Source organism: Aristolochia californica, unplaced genomic scaffold (genome assembly GCF_029961685.1).
Source record: "Aristolochia californica isolate CCGP_79_NKW_82.1479 unplaced genomic scaffold, dmAriCali1.0.hap1 SCAF_14, whole genome shotgun sequence".
Lineage (NCBI taxonomy): Eukaryota > Viridiplantae > Streptophyta > Magnoliopsida > Piperales > Aristolochiaceae > Aristolochia > Aristolochia californica.
In genome coordinates, this window is record NW_027181815.1 from 2,199,535 (window position 1) to 2,217,080 (window position 17,546).

The 17,546-nt window shown below is 39.1% G+C and overlaps 4 protein-coding genes across 4 annotated transcripts in view; 2 read left to right on the forward strand and 2 right to left on the reverse strand.

The window, feature by feature from the left end:
* The window catches only part of LOC137950020 (ABC transporter C family member 13), a 45,576-nt gene extending 38,424 nt beyond the window's left edge, over window positions 1-7,152 (forward strand). Inside the window, exons 23-36 of the mRNA XM_068796358.1 lie at window positions 338-615; window positions 726-882; window positions 1,422-1,597; window positions 1,672-1,783; window positions 1,859-1,912; window positions 2,025-2,147; window positions 4,047-4,145; window positions 4,474-4,572; window positions 4,658-4,768; window positions 4,842-5,003; window positions 5,580-5,767; window positions 5,864-6,053; window positions 6,390-6,557; window positions 6,916-7,152. Of these exons, the coding sequence (XP_068652459.1) occupies window positions 338-615; window positions 726-882; window positions 1,422-1,597; window positions 1,672-1,783; window positions 1,859-1,912; window positions 2,025-2,147; window positions 4,047-4,145; window positions 4,474-4,572; window positions 4,658-4,768; window positions 4,842-5,003; window positions 5,580-5,767; window positions 5,864-6,053; window positions 6,390-6,557; window positions 6,916-6,996 (1,998 nt within the window). The 3' untranslated portion in view covers window positions 6,997-7,152. The remainder of the gene's footprint in view (window positions 1-337; window positions 616-725; window positions 883-1,421; window positions 1,598-1,671; window positions 1,784-1,858; window positions 1,913-2,024; window positions 2,148-4,046; window positions 4,146-4,473; window positions 4,573-4,657; window positions 4,769-4,841; window positions 5,004-5,579; window positions 5,768-5,863; window positions 6,054-6,389; window positions 6,558-6,915) is intronic.
* Window positions 7,153-7,615: 463 nt separating this feature from the next.
* LOC137949486 (transmembrane 9 superfamily member 8-like) lies at window positions 7,616-11,534 on the reverse strand. Its single transcript, XM_068795531.1, has 7 exons — window positions 11,262-11,534; window positions 10,146-10,310; window positions 9,950-10,059; window positions 9,750-9,858; window positions 9,554-9,663; window positions 9,275-9,425; window positions 7,616-9,169 (listed from the first exon to the last, which is right to left on the reverse strand). Exons 1-7 carry the CDS (start codon window positions 11,364-11,366, stop codon window positions 8,012-8,014), a joined length of 1,908 nt encoding a protein of 635 aa, XP_068651632.1. The 5' UTR covers window positions 11,367-11,534; the 3' UTR covers window positions 7,616-8,011.
* Window positions 11,535-12,208: 674 nt separating this feature from the next.
* On the forward strand, window positions 12,209-15,053 carry LOC137949488 (phosphatidyl-N-methylethanolamine N-methyltransferase). The gene is made up of 2 exons (XM_068795533.1): window positions 12,209-12,573; window positions 14,598-15,053. Exons 1-2 carry the CDS (start codon window positions 12,332-12,334, stop codon window positions 14,845-14,847), a joined length of 492 nt encoding a protein of 163 aa, XP_068651634.1. The 5' UTR covers window positions 12,209-12,331; the 3' UTR covers window positions 14,848-15,053.
* A 150-nt stretch (window positions 15,054-15,203) lies between these two features.
* LOC137949487 (photosynthetic NDH subunit of subcomplex B 1, chloroplastic) lies at window positions 15,204-17,531 on the reverse strand. The gene is made up of 6 exons (XM_068795532.1): window positions 16,881-17,531; window positions 16,446-16,636; window positions 16,101-16,358; window positions 15,829-15,934; window positions 15,600-15,685; window positions 15,204-15,469 (listed from the first exon to the last, which is right to left on the reverse strand). The coding sequence occupies exons 1-6, from the start codon at window positions 17,475-17,477 to the stop codon at window positions 15,304-15,306; spliced, it is 1,404 nt and encodes a 467-aa protein (XP_068651633.1). The 5' UTR covers window positions 17,478-17,531; the 3' UTR covers window positions 15,204-15,303.
* Window positions 17,532-17,546: the final 15 nt, after the last annotated feature.

Consider the following 17,546-nt stretch of genomic DNA (forward strand, 5'->3'; position numbering starts at 1 on the left):
TTTATGGATGTGCCATAGTTACCAGCAAAATAACAAGAGTCATAGTGAGTATTATTACAGTTTGTTTGGCAGTTTGATGAATTCCTGTTAGTTCTGATGTAAAAGAGATGAAGAAATAAAGACAGGAATTCCAGTTATTAAGTTCCCTATATTTCTCTAGCATATTTTTTGTTCTTGGCAGGTGCATACTTCTCTTTTCTCATTGTATCTTCCCAAGTTGACTTGTAATGTTTCCAAACAAGCAAAAAATAAAAAATAAATAAAAACTCTCAAGTACCTGTCTTTCAGATGATAAAAAAATTTATATTTAATATTAGATGCTTTCATTACTTGACAGGCAATTGCTAGTGCTGACATGATCGTAATCATGGATAATGGACATGTTCAATGGGCTGGTAGTTTGGCTGATTTCTTCCAGTCTCCATATTCAGCACCTCTTGGAAATTCAATACCAGATCAATCTGGAAGTATGGAGAAAAAAGCCAAAAATCCTTTGGACAAACTGAAACTTAATCTCTTGGAAGGAGCAGAAGTAATGGCTTTACAAGGGGAACCACGGGAAGTCACTGAAATAGAAATACGAAAAGAGGGTCAAGTTGAATTGACTGTATATAAGTGAGTGATTCTGACTTGCATAGGTCTATGGCTAGAATTCTCTAATCAATTTTCTGGATCTTGTAATCTATTAATATGTTGATTTTTTATTGATAGTTCAACTTTTGCAGAAATTATGCTAGGTTTTCTGGCTGGCCAATTGCAATTTTGATATGTTTATCAGCTTCCTTAATGCAAGCTTCACGCAATGGAAATGATATATGGCTGTCTCACTGGGTTGATAGCACTTCCAGAAGCCATAATATAGAGCCACCAACATTCTATTTGGTACTAATCTTCCTCTCATGCAGTTCATTACTCATGTTTGTCATCTGCAGTTGATCTTATCCATTCTGTATAGAAGAAAACGTCTGAATGTGTTTTAAACTAAAGCTTGAAGAGAAGAAACAAAAAGGAAAAGAAGCAGAAGACTCAGGATACTGAAATGGATGAAATTAACCAGCGGAGAGTTTAAGTTGTTATCCACTAGAAGATTATTGTATTTTCCCTACATTCTTGTTTTCTTTTTGTGCTTCCATACAGTATAATTAAACATATTTACTTACATCAGTACCATTCCGATCACAGCAGTTCCCCTGAAACTGATTTTATGCTGTGCAGTACATATTTTTGACTGAACTACAATATTTTGACATTGACAAGGGATCAAATGTCAAAATACAGTCTGTGGTTGGCGTGCTGGTAGCCACTTTCCTAATTAAATAAAAAAAGGTTTTAGATGATAGTAAGAGTCCATAATGTCGTTGCGTTTGCCTTTCTAAAAAGGATCACTTTTGTTTCTAAGTACTTTGCATTTGATTGTGTAGGTCATACTCTTCACATTCTGTGTTGTAAACTCACTTTTAACTCTCGTAAGAGCATTCTCATTTTCATTTGGTGGTTTACGTGCTGCCGTGCAAGTGCACAATAAGCTTCTCAGTAAGCTTATAGATGCACCAGTGCAGTTCTTCAATCAGAATCCAAGTGGAAGAATACTTAACAGGTATTAGTCAAAACCTTCCTAGAGATTATACATTCTTTGGATATATTCCTATTTTAATAAATTAATTTTTGCAGGTTATCTTCAGACCTATACATGATAGATGATTCTCTTCCATTTATTCTCAATATTTTCCTAGCAAATTTCTTTAGCCTCCTTGGGATAGCTGTAGTCCTATCATACGTGCAGGTATAATAAAAAGTTGGCTTTCATTGTGATTCTAGTTCATTTAAGTACTCTTGCTAAAATTTATACATTGTGCAGGTCATGTTCTTGCTCCTGCTGTTGCCTTTTGGGTATATCTACAAAAGGTTGCAGGTACAATACCTTGACATGTTTTTTACTCATTTTCTACTGCCCATTTTCTATCATGAGTTTCTTTATGATATATTTTCTGAACTGGATTTAAACTAATCTATAATTTTCTCAGTTCTACTACAGATCTACATCACGTGAGCTGCGAAGGCTAGATAGTGTTTCTCGATCTCCAATCTATAGCTCTTTTACAGAAACATTGGATGGTTCATCAACAATAAGGGCATTTAAGGCAGAGGTACATCATAATGTCTTAGTTGTTTTATTTACCATCTATTTATCTAGCTTAAATAGATAATTATTTTTAAATCCTAGTGCATACCAAGGAAAAGACGTTTTGAGAAGTTTTTGTCATCCATGCCTCTATTAGCCGGCGCATTGACATGATCAAGAGGCGTTTTCTGTGGCGTGGCACTGGAAATGAATTCCATTATCACCTTCTCAGTTGGGATGAAGTGTGTAAGCCAAAGTATTTGGGTGGTCTCGGGATCAAGCGCACCAAGGAAATGGGGCATGCTCTATTGCTCAAGTGGTTTTGGAAGCTCAACTCTTCCTCGAGGGCTTCGTGGAAGCCAATGGTTGCCTTCAAGCTTCAGCGTCTTGGAGATAGATGGATCACTGATGGAAACTATCGTCATCTCTTCCCCATCTGGAAGGCCATGTTTCATCTGTTTTCCACTTTCCGCACTGCCATTTAGTTCTTTGTTGGGGATGGCTCCAGTCTGATGGATTGGTGGTTAGGCGATGGCTCTCTTGCCTCGTCTTATCCACCTTTGCTTGACCTCACAACTAGTCGTGACTTATCTGTCTTTGATGCTTGGGGGAATGGCTCATGGAACCTTAGCCTTAGACACGTCCTTACTGATGAGGAAGTCATTTTTGCTTGTGGCTTGATTGATAGTCTTGGCAATATTATTGTCCGCCCTCAGACGGCAGATCGGATGATCTGGCTCCCTGATGATAGCGGACAATTCTCGGTCTCCTCAGTCTACCGCCATCTTATGGGATGGTCTTGGCCGCCCGCCCCACCCCCGGTTGCTTTTGTTTGGTGCCTCTCAGCCCCACCCAAGGTGAAGTTTTTTCTCTGGAGTGTATGTCGCAATAAGATCCTCACTACAAACAACCTTATCAGGTGCGGGATCCTCTCTGCCCCTTATGCGAGACGGAGGCTGAAACCATAAATCATCTTCTTCTCCATTGTGGCTTCGCCTAGAAGGTGTGGACTTACATGATTGACAGTATGGGTCTTAGCTTATGCATCCCACTTGACCTAATCACCATGTGTCGTTTCTCTTCTAAGACCCGCCTTCCCAGCCTGGGCAAGCTTTTGATGGCTGCCTACATTGCTTTCGTCCCTTGGTGCCTTTGGAAGGAGAGAAAATCCAAACGGCTTGACTGTACTTTCCGCTCTACTGCTAAGATCTCCTTCACAGCCACTGGGCTCATCTCTAGATGGATCCGCTCCCGGAAAGAATTTGCCTGCCTCTCTTGTTTACCGGTCCGCACCAACTGAAAGATTATTGCTCAGATGTCCGTCCCCTCTGCCCCCCGTCGGGTTGCTGTTTGGGAGCCTCCCCCCACTGGTCATTATAAGCTAAATTTTGATGGTAGCACCTTTGGGAACCTGGTTTGGCTGGCTTTGGCGGGGTGATTTTTTATCCAGGCGGCACTGCCATACTTTCTTACTCCGGCCCTCTTGGAATTGCTAACTCGACTATTATTGAGCTCTTTGGTCTCCTTCACGGCTTGCGTATCTTTCAGGACCGCTTTAGTGGTCCCTTATTGTAGAGGGAGATTCCAGGTCGTCATTGGATGATGCTCCACCTCATCTTTCCCCCCATGGCATCACTGGCAGATTTTTCTTGATATTTTGGACATTGCTTCCACCATTTCTTGTACTTGGTCTCATGTTCTTAGATCAGTCAATTCAGCCGCTGATTTGTGTGCTAAGATTGCACCCCCTCCTCCCCCTTCAATCTCTTGTTGTTATGGGAAGCCTCCCTTGATGTATCTTCCCTTTTTTTGAAATAAAACTATCATCATTTAAAAAAAAAAAAAAAAGTTTTTGTCATGAATCTATGTAAAGATGAAGACAGGAACAGAAACTGATGCCAGCTTCATGAACTTACATATACAGGTTTTCTTTGAGGCTCGATTTACTGAGCATGTTAGAACATATCAGCGAACTTCCTATTCAGAGCTAACAGCAAGTTTGTGGCTATCACTACGCCTCCAGGTGCATTTCTTGATATCTTTCATCGAACACTTTTGAATTGTTTTAGCATGCTATTTTTTCTTTTTCAATTAATGCATTTTTAACTTCTTATGTTACTTTGTCATGCCATTTGTTCCCTTATTTAGTTTTGAAGTAATTCCATTATTTCTATAGCGGATGCACTCCACACAGTAAAGGAAAAGAGCAGGCTTAAGTTTTCACTAATCTAACTGCTTGAGGATTTTTTTGTCTTTGGATAAGAGTGCATCCTATTTAGAGGTCGCTCAAAGTTTCTGATTACTACTGGTATGCATCTCTTCTTTGTCTTTAACCCATACAATTTTGTTAGTTGTTAGCAGCGTTTTTAATCTCTTTCATAGCTATAATGGCTGTGATTGGGCGCCTCAGAAGATTTCCAGTTAACTATGGAAGTGGAACACCTGGCCTGGTAAGTTCTATTTACTCCACCAGATTGTTTATTAGCAGCAATAGCATCCACTCTGTAAATATGTACTGTCTCTCCTTTACTACAGGTGGGACTGGCACTTTCTTATGCTGCACCAGTCGTTTCTTTGTTGAGCAACTTCCTGACAAGCTTCACAGAAACAGAGAAGGAAATGGTTTCAGTAGAAAGGGTACTTCAGGTATGGAGATGGAACCCTGTTTTGAAATTCATCTGGAAGTCTTAAATTTATTTTCATTTCTGTCTCCCTCTAGTATATGGAAATCGCACAAGAAGAATTTCAGGGCTCCCAATCAACACCATCCGAGTGGCCCATCCAAGGAAGAATTGTATTTGACCATGTAACTCTAAGATATATGCCATCTTCACCAGCGGCCCTGCATGACATTTCTTTCAATATTCAGGGAAACAGCCAGGTCAGTGTATTTGTGAATCCTGATAAAAGATATTGAATTGGAAAAGTGAAAATTGTTTGCTACTCATAGTTAATGTGAAAGTTCTTCACAAGCAACATTTTGCTAAACGGTCCTTATCAAAGTACCATACTTCTGACTATGACAATTATTCCTTTTATTTAGTATATGGTCCTCATTCAAAGTATAATCTAATATTTAACTAGTATGATGTGTCAACCTTTAATTAGAAGGTTCTTGTTTTCTCTTTCTTTCAGTTTGCTTTCCTCTTTCTTCTCTCTTTTGAAGCCTTAATACTTGTTTTATGCTTCAACTGTCCTCACCGGTTGTCCCTGTGATGTAACCAAGATGAATGATTCCACAACTATTGAGTCAATGTTGTGGTTGACCATGTAAATGTATAGAACGTAGGCTGGAATTGTTTCCACTCATTCACTCTGTAAAGCTATCATCTCATGGTTGGCTAGGGTTATACAGATAGCAATGAAATTGCCGGTGATTCAATCATGTTGTACTCAATACTAAGGTAGCAAGCCTCTTCTTAGTTCTAACCTCTTAAGGCACAATTTTTTCAAGCAGGTTGGCATTGTTGGGAGGACGGGAGCTGGAAAGTCTAGTATCATTAATGCCCTTTTCCGCATTACCCCAATTTCTGGGGGGCTTATTCTGGTCGACGATATAAATATATCAAATGTTGCTGTTAGAGATCTCCGGTCCAAGTTTGCTGTTGTTCCACAGAACCCCTTTTTGTTTGAAGGGTCTATAAGGTCCATTCTGCACTTCTTCAAAATAGCTAGCTTGCAGTACAGTTTTGTCAATCAATTAGTGATTCAGTAACACTTTGGTACATTTTTTTATGCCAGGGAAAACTTAGACCCCTATGGGATTGCAAGTGACTGGAAAATTTGGGAGGCTCTTGAGAAATGCCATATGAAGGAGGAAGTGGAAGCAGCTGGAGGCCTGGATGCTCACGTAAAAGAATCTGGAATGTCATTTTCTGTGGGTCAGCGGCAGCTGTTATGCCTAGCACGAGCACTTTTAAGGTCCTCCAAGGTATACTACTTTGCAACAAGCTTTCTAACTTTTTCCAGCATTGATGATGATACAAATTTTGTACTGAGTATTCATATTATTGGATGTTTATAACTTTGTAACTAATTACCCTCATAAAGTCACCTTGTGAAATGACCAAAAGCAGGTTGACTATGTTATGTTGACCACTTTGCTCTTCAGTAGTTAAATAGATAGGACTCCAATCTAAGGAACAAATAGAAATCTGCTTTAAGCAGTGAATATTGCAAAATGTTGTCCTAGATTTGTTCCAATCTAAAGGTCAGTACAATCTTGATAATTATGACATTTTGTTAAAAATCAATTTCTTTTGTACAGATACTTTGTTTGGATGAATGCACAGCAAACGTCGACACTCAGACAGCCTCAGTAATACAAAACACTATCTCAAGCAAATGCAAAGGCATGACAGTAATTACAATAGCTCATCGCATTTCAGTAGTGCTGCAAATGGACAACATCTTGATTCTTGAAAATGGGATGCTGGTACGAGCGAAACCTTATACTTCGTTCCTCTTTCTTTCTATTTAATCTGGTAGTCTCGCATGTTCTAAGAATAGGAAATGTATTGTTTAATCAATGAATGAAGAAGATTAGGACCCGAGTTAGTTTATTGGTTTACCTAAGAATCTTATTTTGAGTTAATTTCAAGGGTAAACAGAATGGAAGCAAAGTCTAAATGGGAGAGCATACTCGGTAGTCAATACATGTCTGATTTGAAGGCCATTTGGAAATAATGAAACTAATTTCGAAGTCTTTGACTATACTGCGAGAACATCATGGTCTTTCTTTTTTTTTTCCTTAATGAGAAAGTTTACTTCTCAACTATTTTTCTCTTTTGCAGGTTGAACAAGGCAACCCACAGCATCTTCTGAAAGATAAGTTCTCTAGATTTTCCGCCTTCGCTAATGCCTCTACGATGTGACTCTCTGTATACGTATCTGACTAATGCATTTCTTAGGTTGTGCTTCAATACATGTTGCTGCTCTTAAACTTTGAAATAAGAAGTTTCATTCTGTTGCATATAAATGTCCGGGATATTGATAAATTAGACATCAAAATAAACCGTTTTTATTTGTAAACCGTCATGATCAGTTTTAGGAAGCTAAACGGGAAGGGATACGGATCTATGCTTACATATGATAACGTAACAGAGTGCTACTCAGTGAAAGTGGTTGCTTTGGGTCTTCAAACAGCTTGGTTATTAATGAACACCTTAAATAGCAGCCTATTTGATATTAGCTGCTTTCTGTGGATAACCAATTAGATAACGTGGTCATGTCCGCTCGGAGTGATAAACAACAGCTCAGGTTCAGGTGATTCCATCAGAAAAAAAAAAACGGCAAAGCAGCAAAGAGGCAGGGAAAAAAAAAATTGTTACATTTTACATAACGTGATAGATCTATACGACTTTATTTCTTCATTTAACTACCAGCAAGAAGACAGAAAAATAGGAAAGATTAACTTTTTTAATTTTGGATATGCAAAACATTTATTAGTAACCCCAATCAAACTTCTCGGTATGCGTTCATAATTACTACATATACCATAAGATGAAAAGAATAAATTCAAGGATTTTCCTTGTCCTATTTAGAAGAACATTACAGAGGCAAACAAGAGAAGAAATTACAAGAAACCCTCTGTTCTTAAAAGCAGGCAAATGAGGGTACATGAGTACGGCAGGTCCAACCAGAATGTTGAAGGCCGGAAACAAGAAGAGGAAAATTGTAAACTGAACAGGATGGGGGAAAAAAGTAAATGGTAACTACCCACTAACAAGATGCATGACGGAACGTATATGGATTTCTATGACAGAAATAGGGGGTGCATTTAGTACTCAAAATCTAACCTGCAGTTAAGTAACAGCCATGCATCGAAAATTGGCTCCCTTGCACCAGAGGCAACGCAGCAGATATCGTAGATCTTGACTGGCCAACCAATTAGTCGATCTTCACTGATGAGTAAATGAGCCTTGTGAACCAGAAGCAAGCATAGAAACCAATGGTTCCCGTCAGCACAAAGAAGGCATATGAAACAATCAACATGTGCCCGAAGTATAATACTCCAGAGACTGGCTTTGTTATCTCAAGCTTAGTAAAGAAGTAGAAAGTTGCGTAGAGGAACAGATAGAGAGCTGAAGATCCAGAAGTCAAATATGCCCTCCACCACCATAGGTAATCCTCACTGCAGAGCTGGAAGTAGCAGAGCACAATTGTTATCTCGGCACAGGTGACAAAAAGGATGAGGAACACAATGAAGAGGAATCCAAATATGTAGTAGAACTGGTGCAGCCAAATTGAAGTCAAGATGAAGAAGAGCTCAATGAAAACAGCTCCAAATGGAAGGATTCCCCCAATCAAGATGGAAAATATAGGATTCATGTACCAAGCTTGCTCAGGGATCTGCCTTGGGATCTTGTTGGTCTTGACCGGGTCCTCAATTGCAGGCTTCTTGAACCCAACATAACTACCAACAAATACAAGGGGAACTGAGATCCCAAACCAGAGGAAAACTAGTGCAAACATGGTTCCGAAGGGAACAGCCCCTGAAGATTTCTCCCCCCAAATGAGAGCATTCAGTACCAAGAAGATGACAAAGACTACACCAGGAAACATGAAGGCAGTTTTTATGGTAATTTTCTTCCACTCAGTTCCCTTGAACATCTTGTAAAAACGGGCTGATGAGTAACCGGCAAACAGACCCATAAAGACCCAGAGTAGAAGCATGGCTGTCATCAGTCCACCTCGGTTTGATGGGGAGAGGAAGCCAAGGACTGCAAAGGTCATAGTGACTAGTATCATCCCAAAAAACTGGACACCAGTCCCCACATATACACAAAGTAAGTCAGAATTTGCTGGAGGCCTGAAGACATCACCATGAACTAGCTTCCATCCAGTCTCTTCCTGGGCTTCTTCTTGAGTCTCCAGCTGGTTATACTTGGAGATGTCTCGGTAGAGAGTTCGCAACATGATCATTGCCACCATACCAGAGAGGAAAAGAACTATCATAAGTGAGTTAACAATAGAGAACCAATGGATTTGGTCGTCTGTCATTAGAAGATAGGTGTCCCATCGAGATGCCCACTTCACATCACTCTCCTGTAAATGGGGATCAGAAAATTACATACTGGGTAAAGGAACAACAGTTTCAAAACAAGAAAATTTTATGCCATGATGCCACTATAATGTGTGTGGTTATCATACCTGAAACTCCACATCATAAGTAAATATAATTTCCTTCTTTTCTTCAACCTCCTGAGGAGAATCAGAATTTAATACAGCACGCTTTGCATGAGGATCACATGTTAGTAAGCGAGTTTTTTCATTCCATTCGCCTTCATAATCATGTTTAACACTGGAAAAAACATAATTGCACAAATAAATAGTAAGTAACAGTATTACAGGAAACACGAATAAGAATAGGAGCAACGGCAACCCACAAGTAAGCAGCAGTTACACAAATAATAATAATAAAATAATAACCTGAATGGTTTGACCTCAAATCCAACTATCCTCGAAGAGTCAGTTTGAAAGTCTTGGTGGTATTTGACAGTAAATGACAAATGATTATGGATGAAATACTTTTCCTCAATCTGCAGAAAATGAAGAGTATGTTAGTTCCCTGAAAAGACCACTTACATCTACTAAAAGCAGTGTAGTAGGTGCTAATAGTACTCACTCTAGCATATTGCCCTTTAAGACCAACATGGAACCCATGCTGATACATCGGAGGGGAATCTTGGTCTTGTCTTTTTACAGGTACAACCAGGGGAAGATTATCTAAAATCCTGTGAAGTGCAAGATGATTCAAATGAGTATATATCGAGTACAGGAGCAATTTCCAATGAGAAATTAAAATCTGTGTCAGAAGCTTCGTACATGTTCACCCGATATTCATCTTCTATTTTTTCCTTAAAATCCTTAGCTGCTTTTGCATCAAGTGTTATCTTGCACACAACATTACACATCTGCGGCTCTCTCATGTGAAACTGCAAGCAAAACACAAACTTCAGAGATCCCATAACGAAAGATAATCAGGAGAAAAAAATCTGAATATCTCAGAAAATTGGCTGACCACATAGGGGGAGTTTTCAATACGATCACCGCGAAGAACTTCCCCAAGATTTTCTGCATTGTCAATAGTGACATCTGGACGGCAAAAAGGAAGAGAGTAGTATGAATAGGGAAGCTGTGTTTTTATTGATGTCAGCTTGTTCACTTTCACCTTCAGCTCATCTCCCTGTGTTCAGAAATCAATCAAAATTCCCAGTACAAAACTAAAGGCAATTAACATTACAGGCTCAACAATTCAAAGAAAATCATATGTTCAATAATAAACTCAGATAAATCAGAAAAAAAAAGAAACTTAATCTCAATCCAACTTATGGATTATGGCTCCTCTAAATACTGAAGAGGCACAAGTGCGTGTGACTATGCCAAAGAGATACTTCAACTTTCAGCACAACTAGTGGTCAGGGGGCAATTGAGAATCTTCACTCTGGAATTCAGTCAGATCAAGGCTACTAGTCAGTAGCAACCTTCAGCCCATCAATTCACTGCTTTAAAATTTCACATCTGACTTGAGAAAGTTTGAAACCTCTCCTTAAAAGTATAATGCACATGTATAAGCATTTAACTTCATCAGAGATATTCAAATTGGAAAAGGCCATCTATGATAACAGGGGGAAAAAAATTCATAAACAAGGTCTGCACAAGAAGTGTACAGACAGATCCATCGAAGAAACAAATGAACCAACACCACACCAAGCATTCAAAACGCCCCTAGTCTCTCCAGAAACCACTCCAAAACATATTTCCAGAACTTTCAAATTTCTATGTATAAACCACATTCATGCAAGAAAGTTCAGAAGTCCTAAATGGAATACAGACGCGCCAACAGTACAGCAAGCGTTCAAAACGCCCTCCTCCTTTCTCCACAAACAACTCTAAAACACATCTCCGAGCTTCAAATGTTTAAACCTAAATTCCATAAAAAAATGGAACAGAGACACTTCATTCCGAATCTCCTCCCATTCTCTCACGATTCATGGCCGGTAAGTGAAAATAACTTCACCACCAAAAGCGAACCAATACCTAAGATTTGGCCGAATTAGCACCAAAATCAACAAGATCTACCGTCAAATTCAATAAAAAAAAACAAAAAGAGAAGCTCGGCAATAGAACAACTGACTCTTTGGAAGTCCTCGGGGGCGACTCCAGGGAGGTAGAAAGCGTGCGCGTGGTAGAGGAGGAGGCAGAGCGCGGAGATCCAGAGCTGCAATCTTTGAATAGCCATGGACACAAGAAATCCCGGCGAAACAACTTAGGATCTCTCGCACCTTCAAGTTTTCTAACGGGGAGATCTGGAGGAAGAAGATGAAATCGAGATCTGAAGAGCTTCTTCTTCGTGTTTCGCCCTTGCTTCTCTGTTTCTTTATACAGGAGAAGAAAATCTCACTCCGACGCCGACTAAAAATAAATAAAATCTCATTTATTTCCCTTTTCTTAATGGTTTTATCCCCACGATCGATGGTTCATAAACCTTTTATTCAAATTACGGTTTCGCCCTCACATTCGTTTCTCTTCTCGAGATCTACTAGTGTTTAAAAAAGGCATTCGTTAGATCTAGAAAGCGGCAGCCTATCCGAACCCAACTTAACGGATTCGATAGGATCCGATAGTCCGAATAAAATTATTAGCCAATTTAACCGATGTATTTACATCCGATTTAGTCGATAAAATTAAAATCTTAACTAATAATATTATATATTTTTAATATATTATTTTTATATTTTTAACGGCCCGTAAACCTTAAACCCTAAACCCTAAACCCTAAGCCCATGCGATTTATTGTCATATTATTTTTTATATATTATATGTTCATATTGTTTTACCAGATTCATATGAGTAATAGCCTTTATTTTCGGGCAAGAAGGGAGCCAAATGATTTATTTAAGATCTAAAGAGGCAGTTATTATTTTGTTTAATATCTAACAATCATTACGATGAATGACGAGGTTATGATTATCCACTAAATTTTTGCCATTAGACATAAGGCCGTATTTAATAAAATCTTCAATAAAATAATAAAGAAAAGTTGTGCCAATTGGGCGTTTTCCTGAACCCAGCATTAGAAGTTGGAACTCCCATGAGAAGCAGCTCACGGGACTTTCGGAGAGGCTAGGAATCGCCTCTCCTACAGTGGTTCTAGTCCATCATCTCCTATGCCGCGAAATACTTTTAACTGAAGATTTGAAAGAGATGAGCTTCCTGGTTTGTTTAGTTTTGCTGCTTCCTTTCATCTTCTACTACTTCCTCTGGACATTCCCTCAATCATGGGCGGATTTATGTGGAAAAGAAACAGACCCGTCGCACAGAATGGCTCAGATTTCTCACTTCCTTAAAATCCTGCAGCTTATCGCTCTCTTCTCTGTTGCTCAGCTATCCTGGCCCCCCTGGTACTGCTGGGTCCTCTTACTGTTTGGTCAGTATCTCAACTTCAAGTAAGTATTTCTTGTCTAGATCTCTACCTTGTTCGCGCTGATAGTTTTTGCGACTTTTCTTGTTCCGTTAATAACGTGTATCTTCTGGAGGTCAATGGTTTTCCGGTAATGGTTTCTGTTATAACCTGAGGGCATGTATATCATTGACCCTTATTATGACTAAATACCCTTTAAAGTGAATATCTTTCTCTCTGGTTTTCGTCTTCTCTGGGTTCTTTGGAACTCTGTTTTGACGAAAAAGACATTTATAGAAGGGTCAACATGTTAAAGTCTTGCTTGAAGGTGTCAGATCAAGATTGATTCTTGGGATTTCTATTTGTCAATTTAGCTGAGAATGTGCAATATTTATTTATTTATTTATTTATTTTTGAAATGTTCTGTAGGATGAGTAACATTAGCTATTGAATTTTTGACAAGTTGTTTGGTTTAACTGGTAACTTGAAAATGTTCTAACTCTATCAACTTGGAATTATTGCTCCATAATATGTTGATACTTGTGCATGTACAGTAGAGAGTACTTGGTATCTAGCTACCTGTTATCAGTATCTTCATGAAGCATTATTCTCTCGCTGTAGGCATCAGGTTTGCATTAGGAGCTTAGAACTTGTCTGATATGCGGGAAGCGTACATGTGCAGCTTTTTCTATGCAGTAATTTGTCCAGTTTATGCAAACATAAGTTTCTAGATTGCACTGAATTAGTGTTTCTAATTCAGGCTGTAAGATGTCAGCAGCAAAGGTAGGAGAAGCATACAGCATACATTCTTAGGCTTAGTTTCCTCGATGGAAGACAGCTATTGGTTTGGGTTAACAGGGTATTATTGCAGGCTATAACTTTTATAAGCAGAGGGAAGCGCAAAAGAGCTCTGCTTTATGGCTTTTTCCTTCTGTCTGAGTTGAAAATACCCTTATGATTAAGGAACTTCCTAAGATTCCACATGGATGATTGAATAAAGTTGTCTGGTTCACAAGATCACAAATTTCAGCCCTCAAGCAGCAAAACTATAAGAAAAAACCCAACTGCAATGACTTTTTCCGGCCTTTAGATGTCTGGTCAAGAAATGTTCCATTATGATGAGCTTTACTCTGTTCAAGGAAATGACTCAGTGCTTCTGTGAAGAATGCCTATTCCAGGCAAAGGTGTCTTTCCCACATTAACTCAAATCTTCACTGACTCTATTCCCTGGCTGTGATAAAGCAGATGGGGTTTCATTTGTTTGGTGACTCTGCTGGAAGGCAAGATGCCCTAATCTGTTCCATTATCCTTTTTGGAGCAAGAAATGAGTAAAGGGAATTTCAGGGATTGCTGCTTTCTCTTCTTTATCAACAGTGAAACAAGAATGTGTAAAAGGAGCTCAGTTTACTTATTAAAGACAAGGATCGGTTGAAAAGCTCTGCACCTCACGGTAGCCCTAAAAAACTTAATCAAGAAACATTTAGACTGAAGTAGCAAAATGACAAGAAATATGGTGTTTTGTTCATATACTGGGAAGTACAAACATGCAGCTTGCACTTTACAGTAGCATATTTCCACCCCATTGAGACACCACATGACTTATAAATGCCAGTGCATTATGTACTGTCTAAAAGACTAGCAAGTGAATTCAGCCTCTGCCTGAATTCACTAAGGCTACAATAACAATTGGAGGTATGTCAGAGGTATCACTAGAGGAATATGGGCCACACTCCAAATTTTTAACTCTTACGAGTACCTTTTCTGAATTGGAACCAACCAAGGGAATGTTTGGATATTTTGTGACCATTAAATATGAATGAGTACCTGTGAACATACCGATGATTTACCAATGAAATAACATGAAAAAATTCCAAGGTTTTTGACTCTTTTTTTTTCTGTTTATCACCAAATCACATAACTGATCTTGTTCTTTTTTATGTCTGCATCATGGACTATTGTCATTATGGATTCAATTGATGTTCACATGTCTAATGTTCAACTTTGGCTGAGGATCATGTTACCTATGAATTGACATCCAAAAATGACTAAGATAGGAAAATTTGTTTTCAGGGTGTATCAGTTGCTCGGTGAACCAGGTACTTATTATGGAGTGCGCTTTGGAAAGAACATTCCTTGGGTGAAGGATTTCCCTTTTGGATATATAAGGGATCCACAGTATGTTGGAAGTATAATGAGCCTTATAGCATGTTTATGGTTTGTTCCTTTTCAATACATACTTGTATGGGTGCTTGGATATCTCTTCATGATGAAGGTAGAGTCTAAGGAAGACCAAGCTACCCGTGCTATGCCACTCTCTTAAGCATTTCTACTGTTTAAAGATACACAGACAGTTCTTTCTAGATTGAAATTTTGCCTCGTTATCAATTTATTTAAAGGATTTGTCGGAGCAATAGTTCTGTTACTTCTATTTTGCAATCTCAGATTCAATAAGAAACTCACATCCTTTATTTTTTCATTCAGCATTCAAATGACTGGGTGTTATGACTAGTTTCAAAATATTTTGTTATAAAACTGATAATGTGAGTATACTGTGTTCACTTGCCACTTCCAAGTTCATGCACGTTTATGTAACATTCCGAAGTCATTGAGCATAATTTAGGAGCAAATGGATCTATTCTGTGATGTTGGGTTGCTGCCAAGAACAAGGCTTGGGATTTCACCTTCTTTTTTTTTTGAAAATATACAATATTAGTGCAAAGATTATTTGCATACACATTTACAGTTGAAAGAGGACTACATATACACTAACCCCTCTCTAAGCAAGAACAAGGGACCCCTCAAAAGTTTTTATAGCAACCTTTACTGCTTCAACATCAATGTCTATCAACTTTCCTGTCTTTGATGAGATAGTTGTACATCTCTTTTCTTCTGCATTAGGAATAAATAGCTTTGCCTTCTCTTCTGATGAAAATAAAGCGATGCTGCAAAAAGTTGATCAGCAATTACCTTTAGTATCAATTACTGTACTTCAAATGTAGAGCTCTAAAAATTTTAATGGTGTTTTATTAACTTGGCCCATGAAACTTCTATATGACATCTCTTGAAATTTACCTTGGCTTGTCTCGAGCATTTGCAAGTTGTACTGCTGCTGTGTTTGTGCATATCACACCGATGGAATCATTAATTAGCGCTGCTAACTGGTGCAGCAAGGAAGTATCAGACATTACAAGTATGTCATAATCAGATATTAGATGTACTAATATTCTTTTATTAATTGTAATTTATGGGTTTTTCTTTTTTGGCTGTACTTGCATTGCATTTAGATAAAGAGAAAGTAAACCTGGCCAGGAGTGGTGATGAACACAATACTGGTGTCTTCTCCGAGAATTTCCTCAACATCCTCCCTCACTTTCTCATGCGGTATGACAAATACTGGTTTAGGCCCCCTGTGATCACATCAAGAAATTTTATCTCGTGTGAGGATATGATTAAAAGATTGGAGAACAGACGCCTGTTTTAACCTGCGTGAGTCTTTTCCGAATCTAAATACTGAGCAAGAGTCCATTTTTGGATTACTTGCCAAGAGCAGGTTTGGGTTTATTTCTTTCATACCTTATGGCTTCAGCTATTTCTGCCCATGCATGGATGGGTAATAGACTATCAGTGTCCCCCCTGGATTGCATAGAAGCCACTGAATCGGTCTCTAGACCGTGAATCACAACATATTTCCCTTTCTCCACACCAGCTTTTGTATATTTTGCCTCAACATACTCCTTCAGCTTCTTCGAGATAGAAACTTTCAATGGTGGCACTGGATGCCTGGGTACTTTGTGGCCTGGTCTACCCAACCAAGTCAGCATTTGCTGGTACCTGTCAAAGAACATGCAATCTGCTCAACAGAGGGATATTTATCTTTATTTCTATAGGAAGAGAATGCTAAAAATGAAGATCGCTTACATGTTATATCCACCTTCAGAGAGATTTAGACTGGGAGATGTAAATGTTTCAGAAAGCATTAAGCCCGCACCTGCTGCATTAACATTGGGGTAGACATAACTCACTCTATCCCGGGCAGTTGTCATAAACAAGAAAGCCGCATGCCCCAGCCCAGCTAATTTGGTGGACAGTACCATATCATAATACCGCCCCTGTCAGAAGCTTCATAGATCAGCAGTACTCACCAATATACAGTTCTGTTTTATTCATTTAGTCCTATAGAAGTTAGTAAAGTTTCCAGTCTTTCATGAAATGAAATGTCAACGGGGTAGAAAAGAGCGAGTAATGTCAAATTCTATACTGGTGGTAGAAGAAAGAAAACTGACCCATGTTCTTGATCACGAAAACAATCTTGCGTGTTAACTAGAACATATTCAGGCATTGCAGATAACTTACCTTTAGAACTCCAATCATGTCTGTATACTCTGCTGGCTCAGGAAAATCATCATCAAGGTCATAAGCATTTGCCCATCTCACATTTTTATTCAACTCGTACGTCTGCTTTCCTCTCGGCGAAGTCACCACATCCACCTGCACTCCTGGATACCTGTCCTTGATCAACTGAATCGCCGGAAAGAAGAGCAAGTTTTCGTAAACACCGCCTGATATCACACAGCAACACCTCCGAACATCCCCTCTAATTTTCAATCCTAACGAAGCAACTTCAACATTGTAACCAGCAGGGAATTTAAGAAATCCGTAAGGGTTATTAGGGTTATCAGGTGGTCTCGGGTCTTCCTCTTGTTTCCCTTCAGAGTACATAGAGCCGTATTCCGTGTCGGGATCATCTCCGAAATCAAATGGGTCCAGCCATGGGTTCTTTTTCTTTGCATTGGTCGATACTGTACTGGCTTTTCTGTTGCCAGGCTTTTCGGTAGAGTTGAAAAGGAGATTGGTAAAATGGGGAGGTGGAACTGAAGGAGAAGAGTTGAAGGAGAGCGGGGAAGGGAAGAAAGGAGAGGTTGTCTTGGGTGACAAAAGGTTTACAGCCATGGGAGCTTTCTCTCTTTCTTCTGGTGGCTCTGGTTTGGGTCACTCGAGGTGGAAGGGAAGTAGACGTTG

What these genes read in the sequence shown, in the direction of transcription:
- LOC137949486 (XM_068795531.1), bottom strand. Translation starts at nt 11,366, where the DNA reads ATGGCTATTCAAAGATTGCAGCTCTGGATCTCCGCGCTCTGCCTCCTC. An exon ending in TTGAAAACTCCCCCTATGTG is followed by an intron (nt 10,060 to 10,145) that starts GTCAGCCAATTT and finishes TTTTGCTTGCAG; the next exon opens with TTTCACATGAGAGAGCCGCA. An exon ending in GATGAATATCGGGTGAACAT is followed by an intron (nt 9,859 to 9,949) that starts GTACGAAGCTTC and finishes TGCACTTCACAG; the next exon opens with GATTTTAGATAATCTTCCCC.
- LOC137949488 (XM_068795533.1), top strand. Translation starts at nt 12,332, where the DNA reads ATGAGCTTCCTGGTTTGTTTAGTTTTGCTGCTTCCTTTCATCTTCTAC. An exon ending in GGTCAGTATCTCAACTTCAA is followed by an intron (nt 12,574 to 14,597) that starts GTAAGTATTTCT and finishes ATTTGTTTTCAG; the next exon opens with GGTGTATCAGTTGCTCGGTG.
- LOC137949487 (XM_068795532.1), bottom strand. Translation starts at nt 17,477, where the DNA reads ATGGCTGTAAACCTTTTGTCACCCAAGACAACCTCTCCTTTCTTCCCT. An exon ending in ACATGATTGGAGTTCTAAAG is followed by an intron (nt 16,637 to 16,880) that starts GTAAGTTATCTG and finishes AGCTTCTGACAG; the next exon opens with GGGCGGTATTATGATATGGT. An exon ending in GAAATAGCTGAAGCCATAAG is followed by an intron (nt 15,935 to 16,100) that starts GTATGAAAGAAA and finishes ATGTGATCACAG; the next exon opens with GGGGCCTAAACCAGTATTTG.